Here is a 22,529-nt window from a genome sequence, read left to right on the forward strand (position 1 = left end):
AAGAACAGTCAGTCCAGTAAAGAACAGTCAGTCCGGTAAAGAACAGTCAGTCCGGTAAAGAACAGTCAGTCCGGTAAAGAACAGTCAGTCCGGTAAAGAACAGTCAGTCCGGTAAAGAACAGTCAGTCCAGTAAAGAACAGTCAGTCCAGTCCAGTCCAGTTCTCCTTCGGTTCCCGAAGACTCCATGAAAACCACGTGGTCCTCCTCTTCCTCCTCGCTCTCTCCTTCAGTGATGGCGGTCATCGGGGCGGCAAAGTGGCGGCTGGAGGAGCAGGGGGGAGTGAGGGAGCGAGGCCGCATGGAGGAGGAAGAGAGGAAGTGGGAGGAGGAGGAAGAGGAGGTGAGGAGGAGGTGATTGTGCATCAGATCCTTTCGCCCCCATCCTAATCCGATCATGGAGAACTTCTGACTGCACAGAGACGTGGGCGTGTCCAGAGGGAGGCTGGTGTTCCCGCCACATGGACCTGAGGGGCGATGGCCGGCCGGCGGCAGCGGTAGCAGCAGCAGCGGTAGCAGCGGTTGTGCTAACAGCTGTTGCGGTGGCAGCGGTTGTGCTAACAGCTGTTGCGGTGGCAGCGGTTGTGCTAACAGCGGTTGCGGCGGCAGCGGTTGTGCTAACAGCGGTTGTGGCGGCAGCGGTTGTGCTAACAGCGGTTGCGGCGGCAGCGGTTGTGCTAACAGCGGTTGCGGCGGCAGCGGTTGTGCTAACAGCTGTTGCGGCGGCAGCGGTTGTGCTAACAGCGGTTGCGGCGGCAGCGGTTGTGCTAACAGCTGTTGCGGTGGCAGCGGTTGTGCTAACAGCGGTTGCGGTGGCAGCGGTTGTGCTAACAGCTGTTGCGGTGGCAGCGGTTGTGCTAACAGCGGTTGCGGTGGCAGCGGTTGTGCTAACAGCGGTTGCGGCACACTGTGGAGATCGTCAGTACTCGGAGGAGAAGCGAGTTTCCGAAGTTGCTCAACGGCCGAGATTCGAGAAGACGAATCCCAACGACTTCCCGTCCTCAGCAGGAGGGCCCTGAAGCGCCTCACTGAGCTCTGACTGCCGGCAGCAGCGAGGGGGGCGGGGCCAGAGGGAGAGGACACGAGATGGCGGTCGACTTCTGAATCCCGTCTTCCAAGCATCTTCTTCTTAGACCTGAGACCAAAAACAAAGAGTCACTCTCGATTCGGGGAACAATGTAAGGGAACAAGGAGACAGGAATCTTCTGTTGAGGGGACAATGAGCTTCCTACTTGGGGACAAATCGTTACCTGGACATTCACGCCGTTCCTTCCCATAATGCACTGCTCCACAGAGGCAGAGGGAGGAGTCAACAGACAGGTGAGAGGAGGCCGATTGGTCAGTACAGTGACGGCATATCAGGGTGTTTGTGTGATCTACCTGTGGATGTGAGACCTACCTGTGGATGTGAGACCTACCTGTGGATGTGAGATCTACCTGTGGATGTGAGACCTACCTGTGGATGTGAGATCTACCTGTGGATGTGAGACCTACCTGTGGATGTGAGATCTACCTGTGGATGTGTGATCTACCTGTGGATGTGAGATCTACCTGTGGATGTGTGATCTACCTGTGGATGTGAGATCTACCTGTGGATGTGAGATCTACCTGTGGATGTGAGACCTACCTGTGGATGTGAGATCTACCTGTGGATGTGAGACCTACCTGTGGATGTGAGACCTACCTGTGGATGTGAGACCTACCTGTGGATGTGAGACCTACCTGTGGATGTGAGACCTACCTGTGGATGTGAGATCTACCTGTGGATGTGAGACCTACCTGTGGATGTGAGATCTACCTGTGGATGTGAGACCTACCTGTGGATGTGAGATCTACCTGTGGATGTGTGATCTACCTGTGGATGTGAGATCTACCTGTGGATGTGAGACCTACCTGTGGATGTGAGATCTACCTGTGGATGTGTGATCTACCTGTGGATGTGTGATCTACCTGATGTGTGATCTACCTGTGGATGTGTGATCTACCTGTGGATGTGAGATCTACCTGTGGATGTGTGATCTACCTGTGGATGTGAGATCTACCTGTGGATGTGAGATCTACCTGTGGATGTGAGATCTACCTGTGGATGTGAGATCTACCTGTGGATGTGAGATCTACCTGTGGATGTGAGACCTACCTGTGGATGTGAGATCTACCTGTGGATGTGTGATCTACCTGTGGATGTGAGATCTACCTGTGGATGTGAGACCTACCTGTGGATGTGAGATCTACCTGTGGATGTGTGATCTACCTGTGGATGTGAGATCTACCTGTGGATGTGAGATCTACCTGTGGATGTGTGATCTACCTGTGGATGTGAGATCTACCTGTGGATGTGAGACCTACCTGTGGATGTGAGATCTACCTGTGGATGTGTGATCTACCTGTGGATGTGAGATCTACCTGTGGATGTGTGATCTACCTGTGGATGTGTGATCTACCTGTGGATGTGAGATCTACCTGTGGATGTGAGATCTACCTGTGGATGTGAGATCTACCTGTGGATGTGAGATCTACCTGTGGATGTGAGATCTACCTGTGGATGTGAGACCTACCTGTGGATGTGAGACCTACCTGTGGATGTGAGACCTACCTGTGGATGTGAGATCTACCTGTGGATGTGAGACCTACCTGTGGATGTGTGATCTACCTGTGGATGTGAGATCTACCTGTGGATGTGAGACCTACCTGTGGATGTGAGATCTACCTGTGGATGTGAGACCTACCTGTGGATGTGAGATCTACCTGTGGATGTGTGATCTACCTGTGGATGTGAGATCTACCTGTGGATGTGTGATCTACCTGTGGATGTGAGACCTACCTGTGGATGTGAGATCTACCTGTGGATGTGTGATCTACCTGTGGATGTGAGATCTACCTGTGGATGTGAGATCTACCTGTGGATGTGAGACCTACCTGTGGATGTGAGACCTACCTGTGGATGTGAGATCTACCTGTGGATGTGAGACCTACCTGTGGATGTGAGATCTACCTGTGGATGTGAGACCTACCTGTGGATGTGAGATCTACCTGTGGATGTGAGACCTACCTGTGGATGTGAGACCTACCTGTGGATGTGAGATCTACCTGTGGATGTGAGATCTACCTGTGGATGTGAGATCTACCTGTGGATGTGAGACCTACCTGTGGATGTGAGACCTACCTGTGGATGTGAGATCTACCTGTGGATGTGAGATCTACCTGTGGATGTGAGATCTACCTGTGGATGTGAGACCTACCTGTGGATGTGAGACCTACCTGTGGATGTGAGATCTACCTGTGGATGTGAGACCTACCTGTGGATGTGAGATCTACCTGTGGATGTGAGACCTACCTGTGGATGTGAGACCTACCTGTGGATGTGAGATCTACCTGTGGATGTGAGATCTACCTGTGGATGTGTGATCTACCTGTGGATGTGAGATCTACCTGTGGATGTGTGATCTACCTGTGGATGTGAGACCTACCTGTGGATGTGTGATCTACCTGTGGATGTGAGATCTACCTGTGGATGTGAGACCTACCTGTGGATGTGAGACCTACCTGTGGATGTGAGATCTACCTGTGGATGTGAGATCTACCTGTGGATGTGAGACCTACCTGTGGATGTGAGACCTACCTGTGGATGTGAGACCTACCTGTGGATGTGTGATCTACCTGTGGATGTGAGACCTACCTGTGGATGTGAGATCTACCTGTGGATGTGTGATCTACCTGTGGATGTGAGATCTACCTGTGGATGTGTGATCTACCTGTGGATGTGAGACCTACCTGTGGATGTGAGATCTACCTGTGGATGTGAGATCTACCTGTGGATGTGAGATCTACCTGTGGATGTGAGACCTACCTGTGGATGTGAGATCTACCTGTGGATGTGAGACCTACCTGTGGATGTGAGACCTACCTGTGGATGTGAGACCTACCTGTGGATGAGAGACCTACCTGTGGATGGTGGTGAACAGATCCTCGGTGGTCCGGGCTCGGCTGACCAGGTGATCTGCGTTGACCAACAGGTCTTCTGGAGAAACAAGTATTTATTGCTTGTTGTTGGACGTGAGACTAAACGGGTCCCTGTGTTCCATAATGTACAGACCACGATAAATACTATACAATACGACATATTACTAATACAGACTACGATATACAATCCACACTGCTATACAGTACTTGATGGAACATCGGATAATAACATAGTACTACTGGCCCTTTAAATGTGGGCCAGGACCGACTCCCTCAGGAAACAGTGAACTTACGATTCAACGCTCCTCTGGCCCCCCCCCTCTTGTCAGTTCCCTTCTGGCTTCGCTCTTCCTCCTCTTCCTCCTCTTCCTCATGTATCAGCAGGTCTTGAGTCTTTCCTCGCAGGCTGTTGGTGGACCGCCGGCCAATCAGAGCGCAGGAGTTCTCACAGTCACGAGAGTCTTGATCGCATGGCGTCGCCATCCTCGCCTTCTGACTTGATCCCTCTTTGACGTCCTGTTCATCTCCAGAGGACGATGAGGAGGAGGAGGAGGGGGAGGGCCTTATTGTTGACACCATGAGCAGATGACTTCCTGCCCTCCTCTTCCTCCTCTTCCTCCTCCTTGTTTTGTCTTTTCCCCCGGTGGTTGATGGCATCATCGAGGTCTTCATCCCTCTCTGTTCCACCGTCTCCTTCTCATCTTCGCCTTCCTCCTCAGACAGCAACGAGCTCATCATGTTCGTCTGAAGCGTTTTCTCAGCATCCTGAGGAAGTCCGGTGGTCTGGATGACCCCGGGGGGCGTGGTCGCCAAGGTGGTCCAGGTCTCTACGGGACCCCGAGTCGTTCCACGGTTCTTCGTACTTGTGGTCTCATCCAAAGGGTTCCAAGTCCCTCTCCGACCCCGGGTCTCTGTGGTACCGATGATCCCTGAGGGGCCAGAGTTCCCAGACATGCCCATGGCCCCCATGGTGCTGTTTGAAGTGGTTCCAGCCCTCGCGGTGCCCCTGGTCCCAGAGGGAGGCTCAGTGCTTTGGGGTGAGCGATCTGGGGGCTTCTGCCTCTGAGGAGAGCCGACCGGCGGGTCACTGCCACCGGGTGAGGTGGTGGGCGCCAGGTGATTTGGGGAAGGCATATCGGAGGGCAAAGGTGTGCAGGAGGAATCAGCTGGAAGCTGTGATTGGCTGTTGAGCCCAGGAGAAGACCTGCGTCCTCGTAGGTCCTCGGGAGACGCCATGAGACCCACAATGCAAAGGGTGGGCTCCTCCGGGGAGCCCCGCCTCCCACAGACCTCCTCCACTTCCCTCAAAGCGGAGGAATCTTCAGCTGCATCGTGACACATGTGTGGATTCTTCTTGTCGTTGGTCTCCGTGTCCTCTTCGCTGTCCAGCGGCCTCGGCCTCCATTCTCTTGGGGACTGGGGTCTCGTTTCAGAGAGGCTCCGGGACCAAGAGTCTGCGTTTCCCTGCTTCTTTGTAGCCGCAGTTAGCTTAGCACCGGCTAACACTTGATCTGTGACCAAAGGATGCTGGATGCTTGTGTTGCCGTGGTTTCTGACCCGGGCTCCATCAGGACTGGCCGGTGGAGCAGACACGTCTGTCTTCTCTGGCCCGTTGAAGTCTTGAGGAGTTTCGTTGTTGGTCAGCTGAGGAACAGAGCTCCTCTGGTCCGCTGTGCTAGCAACACGACCCCGTAGCTTAGCATGAGAGGAGTCATCGTTCCTCAGGAGGCGGGCGTCGTCATGATTGGACCTGCGCGGCGTTTCCTCTTCATCAGCGATGACGCCTTCCTGGCTCAGGACGGGGCGAAGCGTGACGCCCTGCAGAGCCCGGGTGGCCACCAGGGGGCAGGGCGGCGTGGCGCTCAGGGGGGCAGCAGGGGAGGAGGGTGGAGCAGGTGGAGGAGAAAGGGAAGCAAGTGCACATTCTGGGAGTTCTGAAATGGGAAGAGGAGGAGGGTAAGATGAAGGTGGAGGGAGGTTATTTGATGATGACACCAACGCATGATGGGAGTTCTGCCTGAAGGTGAAGGAGTAGGGGGGAGGAGGAGGCCGAGAGGAAGGAGGACGAGAAGGAGGAGTTAGAAGGGATGAGGGTGGGAGAGGAGGAGGCGGGGGAGGAAGAGATAAAAGTGGAGTAGGAGGAGCAGGTGAAAGTTCGGTGAAGGAGGAAGCAGACAGGCAGGGCTGAGGAAGAGGAGGAGCTGGAGGAGGACACTTGCGAAAGGGGGAGTAGAGGAAGGGAAAGAAAGGAGAGGAACCCTCTGACAGAGGAGGTGGAGGAGGAGGAGGAAGATGCTTGGCAGAAGAGTCTGAGGAGGTGCAAGAAGAGAGGGAGGAGGTGGAAGAAAATGAGGAGGAGAGGGTAGAGAGGAGAGAGGACCTCCTTTCTGGCACCGGGGGCTTTGGCCTTTCTTCACCCCGAGACATTCTGCTGGACATGGGGGAGGAGACAGGAGTGTTGCCACTGGAGGGCGGGGCGAGGTGCTGGAGCTCAGCCACTGAGGAGGGGTTGAGAGGAGTGGGGGCGTGGTCATGGGAGTGGGCGGGGCTTGGTGGTAGCTGCTCGGAAGGCGGGTCAACGGTATCCGCCTGGCAGTCCGGGGTCCGAGGTCCAAAGGTTGTCACTGTGCCACATTGGAAGCCCTTCTGACGGCGCTTGGTGATCCGGGGCACCCAGGGGTCAGAGAGGGCCTCAGGAGGCGGCTGGGTGGGGGGCTCAGGGCGGGGGGGCTGGCCTGGCCGGCGCCTCAAAGAGTCGGAGCGCAGCGGTGGCGGAGGCGGGCGCTTGGACTTGCGGAAGGAGATGCTGCTGTTGGTGGAGAGAGAAGAGGAGGAGCTGGACCTCCTTTGGTTCAGCAGAGGAGAGGAGGTCCTCCTCTCTGGACACAGCTGAGACGGGGTGGAGGGAGCGGGGGGGAGCAGGGGGTCACCGCTCCCCCCTCCCCCACAAACACAGCTCGGCTCCTGGCTGACGCTGGCCCAGAGGGGCCGGTAGCTCCAGACCTCCCCATCGGAGGAGTCTTGGGAGTCCTGCTGGGGGGGACTCCGGTCACCTGGCTCCTGGTGGCTGGACTGAGACTCTGAGGCGGAGGAAGAGGAGCGGTAGTGGGAGGAGAAAGGGGAAGGGCAGTCAGCCTCCTTCAAGGGCTTGAGGCCGATGTGAGGCCAGGCCGCCTGCAGGGCACGGCTAGGGCCACTGAGGAGGGAGGAGGCGATGGGGGAAGAAGGGAAGGAGGTGGAGGAGGAGGAGGCAGGGGACTGGGGTACCACTCTGGCAGTGGGGTCAGATGCCAGCGGGGGTCGGAGGGCGTTGGGGAAACACTGAAGAGCCTGAGACAAACAGGAAGGAAGACATCTTAAGAATCTTTAGAGAGGCTTGTGACCACGAGTTCTCCTTCACTGACCTGACCACCGACTGCCCTGCAGGCCTCAGAGTTCAGAGAGGAGGTGGTCCCCTCTGAGGAGGACGAGCCCGTGAGGGAGGCCGTGAGGCTGGCCGGCCCCAGACCTCTCTGGGCTCGGATCCTCCTGGCTGCAGAGTGCTCCTCCTCCCCTGCTCCTCCCTCCTGTCGTCGGGAGGAGGCTGGCCGACCCACGGTGGATAACGGACCGGGGGGGTCCGGAGAGACCGGGTCTGGGGAGGCACAAGTTCAGAGGAGACACAGGAAGAGGACGCCTGTGCAGCTGGTGGAGAAGATGAGCTCATACCTGGAGCACGGCTGATGACATCATCAGGTCTCCCAGGGACCGTCTTGCGGGGCCGCTGGGACATCGAGTCGTTGTTAGGAGCCGCTTTACGAAAACTGGCCTGACGATCAAAACTCTGTCCTGAAGCACGACAACAAGACACGGCTCAGAAGAGTCCTGCTGACCTCAAGGCATCGCCGTGGAGTCCAGACCCACCTGTGATGTTGATCGGGACCATGGACACGGCGACTGCCTCCGCCTGCCGCCTCGTCCTCTCCTCCGGGGTGGGAAGCCGGGGGGGCGGCTGCACCTCCAGGTCCACGGAGGCGGAGCCAAAGACATCCCAACAGGAGGTGCGGTGGTCGGGGTTGAGGACCAGTGGGGTCAGAGGTCGCGTGTTGTTCCAGATCAACTCCTCGTCTGTGGACTGAGTCAAGAAAACGCTTCATGACGACTTGAGTCCACATCCGGGGAAATCCACGTTAACTGGCTCTCTAGTCCCTTGTCGTCTACTTTAGTCTACTTCTATCAACTCTAGTCTAGTCTACTTTAGTCTAGTTCTATCTATTCTAGTCTAGTCTACTTTAGTCTACTTCAATCCATGTTTACCGTTCTCCTCCAAACTGAAAACTTGAAACAAAGTGGGAGGCAGGACTGAGAGAGAAAGTTCAGGACTCTGCACCTCTGGGGGAACCAGAAGGGAGAATGAAACCGGAAGTGAGATGAGGTGTAGTAGCTCAGTCTGACCAGCAGAGGGCCCCAAAACAACACAGTGCTTTTAATAAATGATTATACCTACATACTTTTTAAAGCAGGATTTTTACATTATGGTAAAGTATGTTGGTCGGTTCAGCCTGTGTGTGTGTCTCTGTGTGTGTGTGTGTGTGTGTATGTGTGTGTCTCTGTGTGTGTGTGTGTGTGTGTGTCACTCACCATCCTCCTGCTTTTGTCCTTCCAGCCTCTGCGTGCTGTGCTGCCCTCTGATTGGTCAATGCCAGAGGAGGAGGAGCACGGGGCGTGGCTCTGAGAGCTGAGTGGCTGACTGTCGTCATGCCGAGTTAGCCCGTTACATGCTACACACACACACACACACACACACACACACACCGACACACACACAGAGACACACACTCACACACACACACCCTTCAGCTGTTTCCAATAGTGCATTTGTTGGAACTACTTTCAGCAGCGGATGAATACACATGCTCTTATGAGTATTTATACTATGACACACACATATTATAGCCTACAGTGTGTGTGTTATTACCTAAGACACTGTCTGCTGTTGACCTTTGACCTTGCGGGTCATTAGCACCGCTGGATCGTCTTTTTGCAGGACCCTGCTGGGGCTTCTGGGTAGTGTAGTGAACGGACCACGCGCTGTCCCCGCTTCCTGCTGCAGAGAGGGAACAGTTCACAACACTCCTCAAGCCAACAGGCCAGAGGGCTTTTATTTTGAAGGAGCAGCAGGATTGATTCCCTGTGATATTCTGAGACAATGTGGAGTCCAATCAGATCAGGAGCAATAACAACAAACTGTCCCTGACACAGTGAGCTGCCCCCTGATTGGACCAAATGAGTCTCCAACAACATTAGATGATGATGTCATCAACGTAACTTCCACAGTTCAAACAGGAGCTGATGAGTCATCACACACAACCAGATGAGTCATCAAAGAAAACAAGATGAGTCATTAATGAAAACAAGAAGAGTCATTAAAGAAAACAAGATGAGTCATCAAAGAAAACAAGATGAGTCATTAAAGAAAACAAGATGAGTGAAAGAAAACAAGATGAATCATCAAGGAAAACAAGATGAGTCATTAAAGAAAACAAGATGAGTCATCAAAGAAAACAAGATGAGTCATTAAAGAGAACAAGATGAGTGAAAGAAAACAAGATGAGTCATCAAAGAAAACAAGATGAGTCATGAATGAAAACAAGATGAGTCATTAAAGAAAACAAGATGAGTCATTAAAGAGAACAAGATGAGTGAAAGAAAACAAGATGAGTCATTAAAGAAAACAAGATGAGTGAAAGAAAACAAGATGAGTCATTAAAGAAAACAAGATGAGTCATTAATGAAAACAAGATGAGTCATTAAAGAAAACAAGATGAGTCATCAAAGAAAACAAGATGAGTCATGAATGAAAACAAGATGAGTGAAAGAAAACAAGATGAGTCATTAAAGAAAACAAGATGAGTCATTAATGAAAACAAGATGAGTCATTAAAGAAAACAAGATGAGTCATCAAAGAAAACAAGATGAGTTATTAATGAAAACAAGATGTCATTAAAGAAAACAAGATGAGTCATGAATGAAAACAAGATGAGTCATTAAAGAAAACAAGATGAGTCATTAAAGAGAACAAGATGAGTGAAAGAAAACAAGATGAGTCATTAAAGAAAACAAGATGAGTCATTAATGAAAACAAGATGAGTCATTAAAGAAAACAAGATGAGTCATGAATGAAAACAAGATGAGTCATTAAAGAAAACAAGATGAGTCATTAAAGAGAACAAGATGAGTGAAAGAAAACAAGATGAGTCATCAAAGAAAACAAGATGAGTCATTAATGAAAACAAGATGAGTCATTAAAGAAAACAAGATGAGTCATTAAAGAAAACAAGATGAGTCATTAATGAAAACAAGATGAGTCATTAAAGAAAACAAGATGAGTCATTAATGAAAACAAGATGAGTCATTAATGAAAACAAGATGAGTCATTAAAGAAAACAAGATGAGTCATTAATGAAAACAAGATGAGTCATCAAAGAAAACAATATGAGTCATCAAAGAAAACAAGATGAGTCATTAAAGAAAACAAGATGAGTGAACGAAAACAAGATGAGTCATCAAAGAAAACAAGATGAGTCATTAAAGACAAATGACTCACTGACACAGACACTCGTCTCATTCATTCATCTCCTCCTCCTGAGGCTGACGGGGTTCTACAGAGAGGTCTCCAATCAGGTTCCAGGTAAGGTGGTCTTGAGGTTCCAGGTAAGGTGGTATTGAGGTTCCAGGTAAGGTGGTCTTGGGGTTCCAGGTAAGGTGGTCTTGGGGTTCCAGGTAAGCTGGTCTTGGGGTTCCAGGTAAGGTGGTCTTGGGGTTCCAGGTAAGGTGGTCTTGGGGTTCCAGGTAAGCTGGTCTTGGGGTTCCAGGTAAGGTGGTCTTGGGGTTCCAGGTAAGGTGGTCTTGGGGTTCCAGGTAAGGTGGTCTTGAGGTTCCAGGTAAGGTGGTCTTGAGGTTCCAGGTAAGCTGGTCTTGAGGTTCCAGGTAAGGTGGTCTTGAGGTTCCAGGTAAGGTGGTCTTGAGGTTCCAGGTAAGGTGATCTTGGGGTTCCAGGTAAGGTGGTCTTGGGGTTCCAGGTAAGGTGGTCTTGGGGTTCCAGGTAAGGTGATCTTGGGGTTCCAGGTAAGGTGGTCTTGAGGTTCCAGGTAAGGTGGTCTTGAGGTTCCAGGTAAGGTGGTCTTGGGGTTCCAGGTAAGGTGGTCTTGAGGTTCCAGGTAAGGTGGTCTTGGGGTTCCAGGTAAGGTGGTCTTGGGGTTCCAAGTAAGGTGGTCTTGGGGTTCCAGGTAAGGTGGTCTTGGGGTTCCAGGTAAGGTGGTCTTGAGGTTCCAGGTAAGGTGGTCTTGGGGTTCCATGTAAGGTGGTCTTGAGGTTCCAGGTAAGGTGGTCTTGAGGTTCCAGGTAAGCTGGTCTTGAGGTTCCAGGTAAGGTGGTCTTGAGGTTCCAGGTAAGGTGGTCTTGAGGTTCCAGGTAAGGTGGTCTTGAGGTTCCAGGTAAGGTGATCTTGGGGTTCCAGGTAAGGTGGTCTTGAGGTTCCAGGTAAGGTGGTCTTGAGGTTCCAGGTAAGGTGGTCTTGAGGTTCCAGGTAAGCTGGTCTTGAGGTTCCAGGTAAGGTGGTCTTGAGGTTCCAGGTAAGGTGGTCTTGAGGTTCCAGGTAAGGTGATCTTGGGGTTCCAGGTAAGGTGGTCTTGGGGTTCCAGGTAAGCTGGTCTTGAGGTTCCAGGTAAGGTGGTCTTGAGGTTCCAGGTAAGGTGGTCTTGAGGTTCCAGGTAAAGTGATCTTGGGGTTCCAGGTAAGGTGGTCTTGAGGTTCCAGGTAAGGTGGTCTTGAGGTTCCAGGTAAGGTGGTCTTGAGGTTCCAGGTAAGGTGGTCTTGGGGTTCCAGGTAAGGTGGTCTTGAGGTTCCAGGTAAGGTGATCTTGGGGTTCCAGGTAAGGTGGTCTTGGGGTTCCAGGTAAGGTGGTCTTGGGGTTCCAGGTAAGGTGGTCTTGAGGTTCCAGGTAAGGTGGTCTTGGGGTTCCAGGTAAGGTGGTCTTGGGGTTCCAGGTAAGGTGGTCTTGGGGTTCCAGGTAAGGTGGTCTTGGGGTTCCAGGTAAGGTGGTCTTGAGGTTCCAGGTAAGGTGGTCTTGGGGTTCCAGGTAAGGTGGTCTTGAGGTTCCAGGTAAGGTGGTCTTGAGGTTCCAGGTAAGGTGATCTTGGGGTTCCAGGTAAGGTGGTCTTGGGGTTCCAGGTAAGGTGGTCTTGGGGTTCCAGGTAAGGTGGTCTTGGGGTTCCAGGTAAGGTGGTCTTGAGGTTCCAGGTAAGGTGGTCTTGAGGTTCCAGGTAAGGTGGTCTTGGGGTTCCAGGTAAGGTGGTCTTGGGGTTCCAGGTAAGGTGGTCTTGAGGTTCCAGGTAAGGTGGTCTTGAGGTTCCAGGTAAGGTGGTCTTGGGGTTCCAGGTAAGGTGGTCTTGGGGTTCCAGGTAAGCTGGTCTTGGGGTTCCAGGTAAGGTGGTCTTGAGGTTCCAGGTAAGGTGGTCTTGGGGTTCCAGGTAAGGTGGTCTTGGGGTTCCAGGTAAGGTGGTCCTTGAGGAGCACCAGACGTCTCACAAGGACCTTGAAGAGAGTCCTGGAGTCTGGTGAGCAGCTGTTGAACACACCTTGAGCTCTGACAGCCAATCAGAGCACTGCATGACACCTGACAGCCAATCAGAGCACTGCATGACGCCTGACAGCCAATCAGAGCGCTGCATGACGCCTGACAGCCAATCAGAGCGCTGCATGACGCCTGACAGCCAATCAGAGCGCTGCATGCCAGAACAATGCGGACACACTCACCTCTGGTCCTGTTCAGGTATTTGAGGACGGATTTGATCACCACTCCGAATACGACCATGACTACCCCACACACACACACACTCTCACACACACACTCTCACACACTCTCACACACACACTCTCACACTCACACACACACTCCTGAGGCTGCAGCATGAAGACAGCAGCAGCAGTAATGCAGCTTGACTCACTGCAGCGCTACTCTCCTCCCACTCTCTCGCTCTCGCCCGCCTCTCTCTCTCTCACACACACACACACACTGCCAAGAAGCCAGCACACGTGTGTGTCCTTCCTGTGAGCTACTCGGTGATGAAGGTTAGCCGAAAATACTGCATCATCACAGAGATGATGCTTTGAGGGAGGGAAGTGTGTGTGTGTCTGTGTGTGTGTCTATGTGTGTGTGTCTGTGTGTATGTGTGTGTGTATGTATGTCTGTGTGTGTATGTCTGTGTGTCTGTGTGTGTGTGTATGTGTGTGTCTGTGTGTATGTGTGTGTCTGTGTGTGTGTGTGTATGTCTGTGTGTGTGTCTGTGTGTGTGTGTCTCTCTGGGCTAGTGGAGCCTCACTGATTGGAGCATTTAGACGGTTTATTAATATCAGTGAATGTCGGCCAATCAGGACCACCAGAGACAGGTTACCTGGGAACATGCAGGACCAGATCCAGCCAGTTAGCACAATACTGAGCTAACTGAGCTAACTGAGCTAACTGGGCTAACTGGGCTAACTGGGACCACATTGTAGGCCAAACCAGAATAGCTGGGCCCAAGGGGACCACTCAGGACCACCAGCAGCCAACGGCTCCAACGGTTCTGGACCGAGCGTCAGGAGCACGACACACAGGAGCCAATCAGCACCTCTCTGGAGAAGGGGCGTGGTCTGCGTGGCCTCCGGTCCGGAGCAAAAGAAGCCGGTCCGGCACCCCCTGCTGGGCCGGTAGCTGTACTGCGGCGGTACCTCCGGTTCCCCGAAGGGGGGCGTGGCGCCGCGAGGAGGCGGGGCCGGCCGGGTGTAGCCGGGGCGGGGCGGGGCGGGGGGCGGGGAGCGCGGCAGCGGAAGAGGTGGAGGTTGCTGGTCGGGTTTCCCATGAGCCTCTGGGGCGAGGACAGGGTGGATGTGGGGGGGGAGGGGCTTTCTCTCTCCCGTGGGCGTCGCCTGCTGGATGTTGGCGCTCGGCAGCTCGTGTCGCCGGTCCAGCAGCGTGACCCTGCGTTAGGCCCCGCCCCCTCCCCTCCCAGACACTCCACATAAGAAATCATACTGGTCCCGCCCTCAGGACAGATCCCAAATTGGTGATCTTTTCACAATAAAAGCCTGAGCGAGTCCTTCAGCTTCAAATCAATGTGATCCGACACAAAAAAATCACTGAATACAAATAATCCTTCAGAATAAAACTACAAACCGGAGGATAAAAGATCAAGTATTTGTAGCCTTCACAATAAAAGGCACAAATAGTATTTTAATATTCACAATAAAAGCTTCAAATCCTTCAAAATAAAGGCGTCTTCAGATTTGAGCTCAAAGTCTCCCAAAAGTCATCAGATTAAAGGTAAACGTGTCCTCGTCTCCTCGTCTCCTCGTTCCCACAGCGGTCCAACAACATGGAGTAGGTTTCCTCACTAGTGCCTCCTCCTCCTCCTCCTCTAATCTGCTCAGGGATTATCTCGTCTGCAGATGGCCGCTGAGTGAAGGTTAATCACCTCGTGTGTATTCTGTGGGACTAAGTTTAGATCACCAACCAGACCGCTGAACCCCCATCACCTCATCACCTCCACCCCTCACCTCCATCACCTTCATCACCTCCATCACCCCTCACCTTCATTGTAAAGTGGGCCGATGAGAACCACCTGTGGCTGAACGTGGCCAAGACCAGAGAGATGGTGGTGGACTTCAGGAGGAAGAGCTCCTCCCCCTCTGAGTGTCCTGGGAGTGGACGTGGACATGGTGGAGGAGGACCAGTACCTGATGGAGGAGGACCAGTACCTGGTGGAGGAGGACCAGTACCTGATGGAGGAGGACCAGTACATGGTGGAGGAGGACCAGTACCTGGTGGAGGAGGACCAGTACATGGTGGAGGAGGACCAGTACCTGGTGGAGGAGGACCAGTACCTGGTGGAGGAGGACCAGTACCTGGTGGAGGAGGACCAGTACATGGTGGAGGAGGACCAGTACCTGGTGGAGGAGGACCAGTACCTGGTGGAGGAGGACCAGTACCTGGTGGAGGAGGACCAGTACCTGATGGAGGAGGACCAGTACATGGTGGAGGAGGACCAGTACCTGGTGGAGGAGGACAGGTACCTGGTGGAGGAGGACATGTACCTGATGGAGGAGGACCAGTACATGGTGGAGGAGGACCAGTACCTGGTGGAGGAGGACCAGTACATGGTGGAGGTGGACCAGTACCTGGTGGAGGAGGACCAGTACCTGGTGGAGGAGGACCAGTACCTGGTGGAGGAGGACCAGTACATGGTGGAGGAGGACCAGTACCTGGTGGAGGAGGACCAGTACATGGTGGAGGAGGACCAGTACCTGGTGGAGGAGGACCAGTACATGGTGGAGGAGGACCAGTACCTGGTGGAGGAGGACCAGTACCTGGTGGAGGAGGACCAGTACATGGTGGAGGAGGACCAGTACCTGGTGGAGGAGGACCAGTACCTGGTGGAGGAGGACCAGTACATGGTGGAGGAGGACCAGTACCTGGTGGAGGAGGACCAGTACCTGGTGGAGGAGGACCAGTACATGGTGGAGGAGGACCAGTACCTGGTGGAGGAGGACCAGTACATGGTGGAGGAGGACCAGTACCTGGTGGAGGAGGACCAGTACCTGGTGGAGGAGGACCAGTGCCTGGTGGAGGAGGACCAGTACCTGGTGGAGGAGGACCAGTGCCTGGTGGAGGAGGACCAGTACCTGGGCGTCTCCATCGACAGCCGACTGAACTGGAAGGCCAACATCAACGCTGTGTACAAGAAGGGGATGAGTCGACTCTTTTTCCTGAGGAAGCTTCGATCCTTCAACGTGTGCAGCAAGATGCTGGAGTTATTCTACCAGTCGGTTGTCGCCAGTGTGCTGCACTTTGCCATTGTCTGCTGGGGGAGCAGCATCGGAGCCGGTGACACCAGCCGTCTTAACAAACTGGTTAGGAAGGCTGGCTCCATCATCGGCTGCCAGCTGGAGCTCCTGGAACAGGTGGTGGAGAGGAGGACGTTGAAGAAACTTGTGTCCATATTGGACCACCGGACCACCCGGACCACCCTCTCCACCCTCTCCACCCGGACCACCCTCTCCACCACCTCCTCCAGGGACAGAGGAGGACTTTCTCCAGACGTCTCCTCACGCTCCGCTGCCACAAGGACAGATACAGGAGAACATTCCTGCCGACGGCTATGAGGCTCTACAACAGTTCACCTCTTGCCAGATCCTAGTGCAATAACTGAATACTTACACTATGTTGATCTGCACTTCACACATCTCATTTGTTTGCACTACACACATACACACACATTGCATTTCATTTGCTCTGCACTCATACACACACTTTGCTTTTTGCACTCTGTCTATATTTAATATTTTGTGTATTTGATTTGTCAGTGTTGTTGTGTATGCATGTGTGTTGTATATTTACATATATATTTTGTTTTGTATTTTACTTTTATTTTACTTGTATACTTCTATATCTTTCATCCCTGTTTCTTATATTTTGTGTTTTGTTTTTACTCGTGTGTTGCTGCTACTGTCACGACAAATTTCCCCTTGGGGATTAATAAAATATATATCTATCTATCTATCTATCTATCACCTCCCATCCACCCATCACCTCATCACCTCCACCCCCTCACCTCCATCACCCCCATCACCTCATCACCTCCACCCCTCACCTCCATCACCTCACCTTCATCACCTCACATCCACCCCTCACCTCCATCACCTCACCTCCACCCCTCACCTTCATCACCTCACATCCACCCCTCACCTCCCATCCACCCATCACCTCCATCACCTCCACCCCTTAATCACCTCCCATCCACCCATCACCTCATCACCTCCATCACTCCCATCACCTCATCACCTCCACCCCTCACCTTCATCACCTCCCATCCACCCATCACCTCATCACCTCCACCCCTCACCTCCATCACCCCCATCACCTCATCACCTCCACCCCTCACCTCCATCACCTCACATCCACCCCTCACCTCCATCACCTCATCACCTCCACCCCTCACCTCCATCACCTCCCATCCACCCATCACCTCCATCACCTCACTCCCATCACCTCCACCATCTCACCTCCATCCCTCCGTCCTCTAAGAGGACCTCCTTCCTCCACTACTACACAGTAGCCTACAGTTTTAGTTTTCACACATAAAAAACGTAACAAAACGTGCTAGAGCATCATCATCGACATTAATAATGTAATTGTAATAAGTATATTTAATATGGGTTTCTCTGATCTTTATACCATCAGGAATGAAAGAGACCTCAAGATTTAAAGCATGCCCGAGATCTCGCGATATCCGGTTCTCGCCACAAGTATCGCGAGATCACGGCATGTTTAGCTAGTCTGAGCTCGGCTGCTTGTGCTTCCGAACAAACAGATGCTCCTCTAGAGGCTTCCGGTGGAGGCGCTTCACACACACACACATCGGGCGGCGGAAGCAGGTCGGTTTATTCTTCTTCTTCTTATTATTTAAAACGGGGTCTTAAAGCGCGTGAGCTGGGAGTTAGCCTGCTAGCTTACACGGTAGCTTCTCATCGATTGGCTCCGCCTTACAGTCAAAACCCCGGGATGCATGGAGGAGCCGGATGGCTCCTTACAGTCATTACCCAGGGAATAAAACACCACGTGTTACTGCAGTAAACAGGAAGACATAACTAGTAACTCGTATGTATCCATGACTGCAGCCTCTCTTCCTGCTGCTGTCTCTTTAAATATGACTCTCCACCAACCGCTCATCCATGTTGCTGTGACGCAGCTCCCCAGGTCTCTGGTGGGGAGGCGTCCTCCTCCTCCTCCTCACGGTCTCTCCTTTGTGGATCTCTCGATGTGTTTGACGGTCTTTGAACGCCTCGTGATCATTTGACTGTAACTTTATTCGACAGACGCGGCCCTCATGTCCGCCCTCGCCCCCCCGCCCCCCGGCGAGGCGGCGGCCCACCTGCAGTGCCCCCTGTGCGGCTACTTCTCCAAGAGCCACGCCCACCAGCTGACCCACGTGGCGGCGGCCCACCCCGCCCGCCTGGACGGCGTGGCGGTCGGTCGCCTCGGCAACCTGCTGATGTACCAGAGCACCGCCCGCCTCTTCCACTGCAGGGACTGCTTCTTCACCAGCAGGGACTTCAGCAAGGTCCTCAAACACATCATCTCCAGGCACTGCGAGGAGGGGGAGGAGGAGACTAGGGAGGAGACGAGGGAGGAGACTAGGGAGGAGGAGAAGGAGGGGGGGGAGGAGACTAGAGAGGAGGAGGAGACGAGGGAGGAGAAGGAGGGGGGGGAGGAGACTAGGGAGGGGGAGGAGCCGGCTGCCGCGAGGAGGCGTGGCCAGGCGGCCGTGGAGGCGGTGCTCCTGCTGGACGCCGCGGGGTACCGCTGCCTGCTGTGCGGCTGGAGGAGCCGGCTGAAGGCGGCGGGCGTGGCCCACGCCGTGAGGAAGCACGACATCCCCAAAGCCTACGCCGCCATGGCGGTCCGCGGGGACGCCGCCCCCCCGCCGGAGGACGAGGAGGCGGGGGGGGCGGGGCTTAGCGCCGAGCAGCTGAAGGAGGAGATGGAGGCCACGGCCCGCGTGGTGCGCCTCGCCGCCGGCCGCTTCGTGTGCCTCCTCTGCGGCTGGAAGACCAAACTCAAAGGTGGGTGGGCTTTCCCGCGGTCCTCGAACGCACGTCTTTCGGCCACATGACCCACAATGCACCTCCCGCGTTGCAGGCTTCGCCATCAGCCACGTGGTGCGGCGCCACGACGTGCCGCGGCCGTACGGCTGCCGCCGCTGCGCCCGCCGCTTCTTCCTGCCGAGCCGGCTGCAGCAGCACGTCACGGCGGCGCACCGACCCGGCCGCTACGCCTGCCCCTTCTGCCGCTTCCGCTCGCACGCCATGGGCGGCTTCCGGAGGCACTGCAGCCGCTGCAACGCCTGGGGCTGGGCGGGGCGGGGAGGGCAGGAGGAGGAGGAGGAGGCGGCAGCGGCGGCGGCGGCGGAGAAGACGGGGAGAGGGGAGAGGAAGAGGAGGAGAACAGAGAGGGCGATGGAGGAAGAGGAGGACTGAATAAAGGACTTTCTACTCATCTGTGCCCGTCATTGAAAAGGCTTTTATTGTGAAGGGAAACACTTCCTCAGAGGCATGACTCCCAGAGCCTTCAAACTAAAAGCCTTGAGGTTTGTGTTTCCTGTGATGACGTTGGTGTCATTTATTTACCCCAAAACAAACCGACCAATCACACGAGAGCGCAGCAAAGGAAACACGTCTGGCTTTTCAAAATAAAAGCCCAGCTTGTAAAGGTCATGTGTGCAGGAACGAGGAGCCTAAGTGGGCCCTGCAGGTCCCGGTCCCCGAGGCCAGAACCAGAACCGGGCGGTTCCTCCAGAGTTCACAGGAACCGCGAGTCTCAAGAAACAGGAAGTGGTCGTCCTCTCGCCGCCGCGGGCCGATGCCTCCGGTCGCCTTCCCAGAATCCCCGGCTGCGTGTCGATCGCCCCGTTGCCGGGCGACGGCTCAGATGTGGCGCGGGCACCACGCCCCCTCCAGGGCGGCCATGTTGATTCCTCTCAGGTCGCCAAAGTCGTCGCCGCCGTCTCCGTCGCAGAACTCGCCGTCGTCATCGAAGCGAGACGCGGAACCGGGCGGCGCCTTCTGCTGAGGAGAGAGATTATAACAACACTATAACACTATAACAACTATGAGTGCGGTGGGACTGACCGTGCGGACCAGCCGCTCCCTGAAGGGAGGGCAGATCATGTGGAAGCGCGGGATGGCGACGTGGAACACGTCCTCCTTGTTGGCTAGGAGACACGACATGCAGGTAAAGAACTACAGCTGCAGGTAAAGAACTACAGCCACCATGACAAAGCAGAAGGTACCCAGGCTGTGGAAGGTGTAGTGACCCTCCATGAACTCCGTCGGGGTGGAGAAGGTGGTGCAGCTGGCATACTCATGGACTTTCCCAGGTGTCATGATGGGAAACTCCCCTACACACACACACACACACACAGAGACAGAGAGTCAGCGGGGGCCAGCAGCCGGCCGTGGTCATGTGACCTACCGACCACGCCGGGCCCCTGCACCTCCTCCACGTTGCCGTCGGAGGTCGTGATCTTCCAGTAGCGGCTGTCCAGCTGACAGGCGGCGTCTGGAGACGCACTGCTGGACATCTCTATCCTGAAGACACAGAGTGAGACACGGAGAGACAGACAGACAGGCAGAGAGAGAGACAGGTACCTGATGCGGTAGGTGAAGAAGAAGTGTGGCGGGTGGACAGACGACAGCTCGGGCAGGAAGGAGGTGGACACGGAGACGGTGAGGGGCCCCGTGGTCTCCACACAGCCCTGCTCATGCACATACCTGCACAGGGGGGGGCACTGAGGGGGGGCCACTGAGAGGGGGCTATATATATATAGATACGTATATAATGTGTTTCACCTGAAGATCTGGTCTCTGATGATGGAGTATTCTCCGGTGACGACGTTGTGGACGTAATCTGTGAACCACTCAAAGAAAGAAGAACCTGAACACAGAGAGAGAAGAACAACAGGCTGAGAGTGTTGGATGAACAACAGGCTGAGAGTCTGTTGGATGAACAACAGGCTGAGAGTGTTGGATGAACAACAGGCTGAGAGTCTGTTGGATGAACAACAGGCGGTGAGTCTGTTGGATGAACAGGCGGTGAGTCTGTTGGATGAACAACAGGCTGAGAGTCTGTTGGATGAACAACAGGCGGTGAGTCTGTTGGATGAACAACAGGCGGTGAGTCTGTTGGATGAACAACAGGCTGAGAGTCTGTTGGATGAACAACAGGCGGTGAGTCTGTTGGATGAACAACAGGCTGAGAGTGTTGGATGAACAACAGGCGGTGAGTCTGTTGGATGAACAACAGGCGGTGAGTCTGTTGGATGAACAACAGGCTGAGAGTCTGTTGGATGAACAACAGGCGGTGAGTCTGTTGGATGAACAACAGGCTGAGAGTCTGTTGGATGAACAACAGGCGGTGAGTCTGTTGGATGAACAACAGGCTGAGAGTCTGTTGGATGAACAACAGGCAGTGAGTCTGTTGGATGAACAACAGGCGGTGAGTCTGTTGGATGAACAGGCGGTGAGTCTGTTGGATGAACAACAGGCTGAGAGTCTGTTGGATGAACAACAGGCGGTGAGTCTGTTGGATGAACAGGCTGAGAGTCTGTTGGATGAACAACAGGCTGAGAGTCTGTTGAATGAACAACAGGCTGAGAGTCTGTTGGATGAACAACAGGCTGAGAGTCTGTTGGATGAACAACAGGCGGTGAGTCTGTTGGATGAACAACAGGCTGAGAGTCTGTTGGATGAACAACAGGCGGTGAGTCTGTTGGATGAACAACAGGCTGAGAGTCTGTTGGATGAACAACAGGCAGTGAGTCTGTTGGATGAATAACAGGCGGTGAGTCTGTTGGATGAACAGGCGGTGAGTCTGTTGGATGAACAACAGGCTGAGAGTCAGTTGGATGATCAACAGGTGAGTCTGTTGGATGAACAGGCTGAGAGTCTGTTGGATGAACAACAGGCTGAGAGTCTGTTGAATGAACAACAGGCTGAGAGTCTGTTGGATGAACAACAGGCTGAGAGTCTGTTGGATGAACAACAGGCGGTGAGTCTGTTGGATGAACAACAGGCTGAGAGTCTGTTGGATGAACAACAGGCGGTGAGTCTGTTGGATGAACAACAGGCTGAGAGTCTGTTGGATGAACAACAGGCGGTGAGTCTGTTGGATGAACAACAGGCTGAGAGTGTTGGATGAACAACAGGCAGTAAGTCTGTTGGATGAACAACAGGCGGTGAGTCTGTTGGATGAACAACAGGCGGTGAGTGTTGGATGAACAACAGGCTGAGAGTCTGTTGGATGAACAACAGGCAGTGAGTCTGTTGGATGAACAACAGGCTGAAAGTGTTGGATGAACAACAGGCTGAGAGTCTGTTGGATGAACAACAGGCGGTGAGTCTGTTGGATGAACAACAGGCTGAGAGTCTGTTGGATGAACAACAGGCTGAGAGTCTGTTGGATGAACAACAGGCGGTGAGTCTGTTGGATGAACAACAGGCTGAGAGTCTGTTGGATGAACAACAGGCGGTGAGTCTGTTGGATGAACAACAGGCGGTGAGTGTTGGATGAACAACAGGCTGAGAGTCTTGGATGAACAACAGGCGGTGAGTCTGTTGGATGAACAACAGGCGGTGAGTCTGTTGGATGAACAACAGGCGGTGAGTCTGTTGGATGAACAACAGGCTGAGAGTCTGTTGGATGAACAACAGGCGGTGAGTCTGTTGGATGAACAACAGGCGGTGAGTCTGTTGGATGAACAACAGGCTTCACAACAGACCTGTGATGAACATATCGATGGCTGAAGGGTCCTGAGCCGTCTGATCCTGAAACACAAAGACATGGAAACATGACGGCGTGTGATTAAGGTAAAGGACTCCAGCTGCAGGTAAAGAACGCCAGCTGCAGGTAAAGAACTACAGCTGCAGGTAAAGAACTACAGCTACAGGTAAAGAACTACAGCTGCAGGTAAAGGACTCCAGCTACAGGTAAAGAACT

The 22,529-nt window shown here is 53.7% G+C and overlaps 3 protein-coding genes across 3 annotated transcripts in view; 1 reads left to right on the top strand and 2 right to left on the bottom strand.

Annotated features, from left to right (window-relative positions):
• Positions 1-86: 86 nt before the first annotated feature.
• LOC130204770 (mediator of DNA damage checkpoint protein 1-like) lies at positions 87-17,709 on the bottom strand. Its single transcript, XM_056431740.1, has 11 exons — positions 17,699-17,709; positions 13,609-13,958; positions 8,916-9,044; positions 8,579-8,718; positions 8,255-8,329; positions 7,862-8,072; positions 7,667-7,786; positions 7,363-7,592; positions 4,252-7,288; positions 3,941-4,016; positions 87-1,133 (listed from the first exon to the last, which is right to left on the bottom strand). Exons 1-11 carry the CDS (start codon positions 17,707-17,709, stop codon positions 104-106), a joined length of 5,409 nt encoding a protein of 1,802 aa, XP_056287715.1. The 3' UTR covers positions 87-103.
• A 153-nt stretch (positions 17,710-17,862) lies between these two features.
• On the top strand, positions 17,863-19,091 carry LOC130204771 (chromosome alignment-maintaining phosphoprotein 1-like). The gene is made up of 4 exons (XM_056431741.1): positions 17,863-18,119; positions 18,255-18,598; positions 18,675-18,889; positions 19,053-19,091. Exons 1-4 carry the CDS (start codon positions 17,863-17,865, stop codon positions 19,089-19,091), a joined length of 855 nt encoding a protein of 284 aa, XP_056287716.1.
• fbxo3 (F-box protein 3) overlaps positions 19,036-22,529 on the bottom strand; it is a 7,922-nt gene continuing 4,428 nt past the window's right edge. Inside the window, exons 4-10 of the mRNA XM_056431742.1 lie at positions 22,312-22,357; positions 20,384-20,468; positions 20,183-20,305; positions 20,007-20,122; positions 19,825-19,932; positions 19,664-19,746; positions 19,036-19,600 (exon numbers count right to left, since the gene is read on the bottom strand). Coding sequence (XP_056287717.1) covers positions 19,460-19,600; positions 19,664-19,746; positions 19,825-19,932; positions 20,007-20,122; positions 20,183-20,305; positions 20,384-20,468; positions 22,312-22,357 — 702 coding nt within the window. The 3' untranslated portion in view covers positions 19,036-19,459. The remainder of the gene's footprint in view (positions 19,601-19,663; positions 19,747-19,824; positions 19,933-20,006; positions 20,123-20,182; positions 20,306-20,383; positions 20,469-22,311; positions 22,358-22,529) is intronic.

The sequence above is a fragment of the Pseudoliparis swirei genome, chromosome 14 (assembly GCF_029220125.1).
Source record: "Pseudoliparis swirei isolate HS2019 ecotype Mariana Trench chromosome 14, NWPU_hadal_v1, whole genome shotgun sequence".
NCBI lineage: Eukaryota > Metazoa > Chordata > Actinopteri > Perciformes > Liparidae > Pseudoliparis > Pseudoliparis swirei.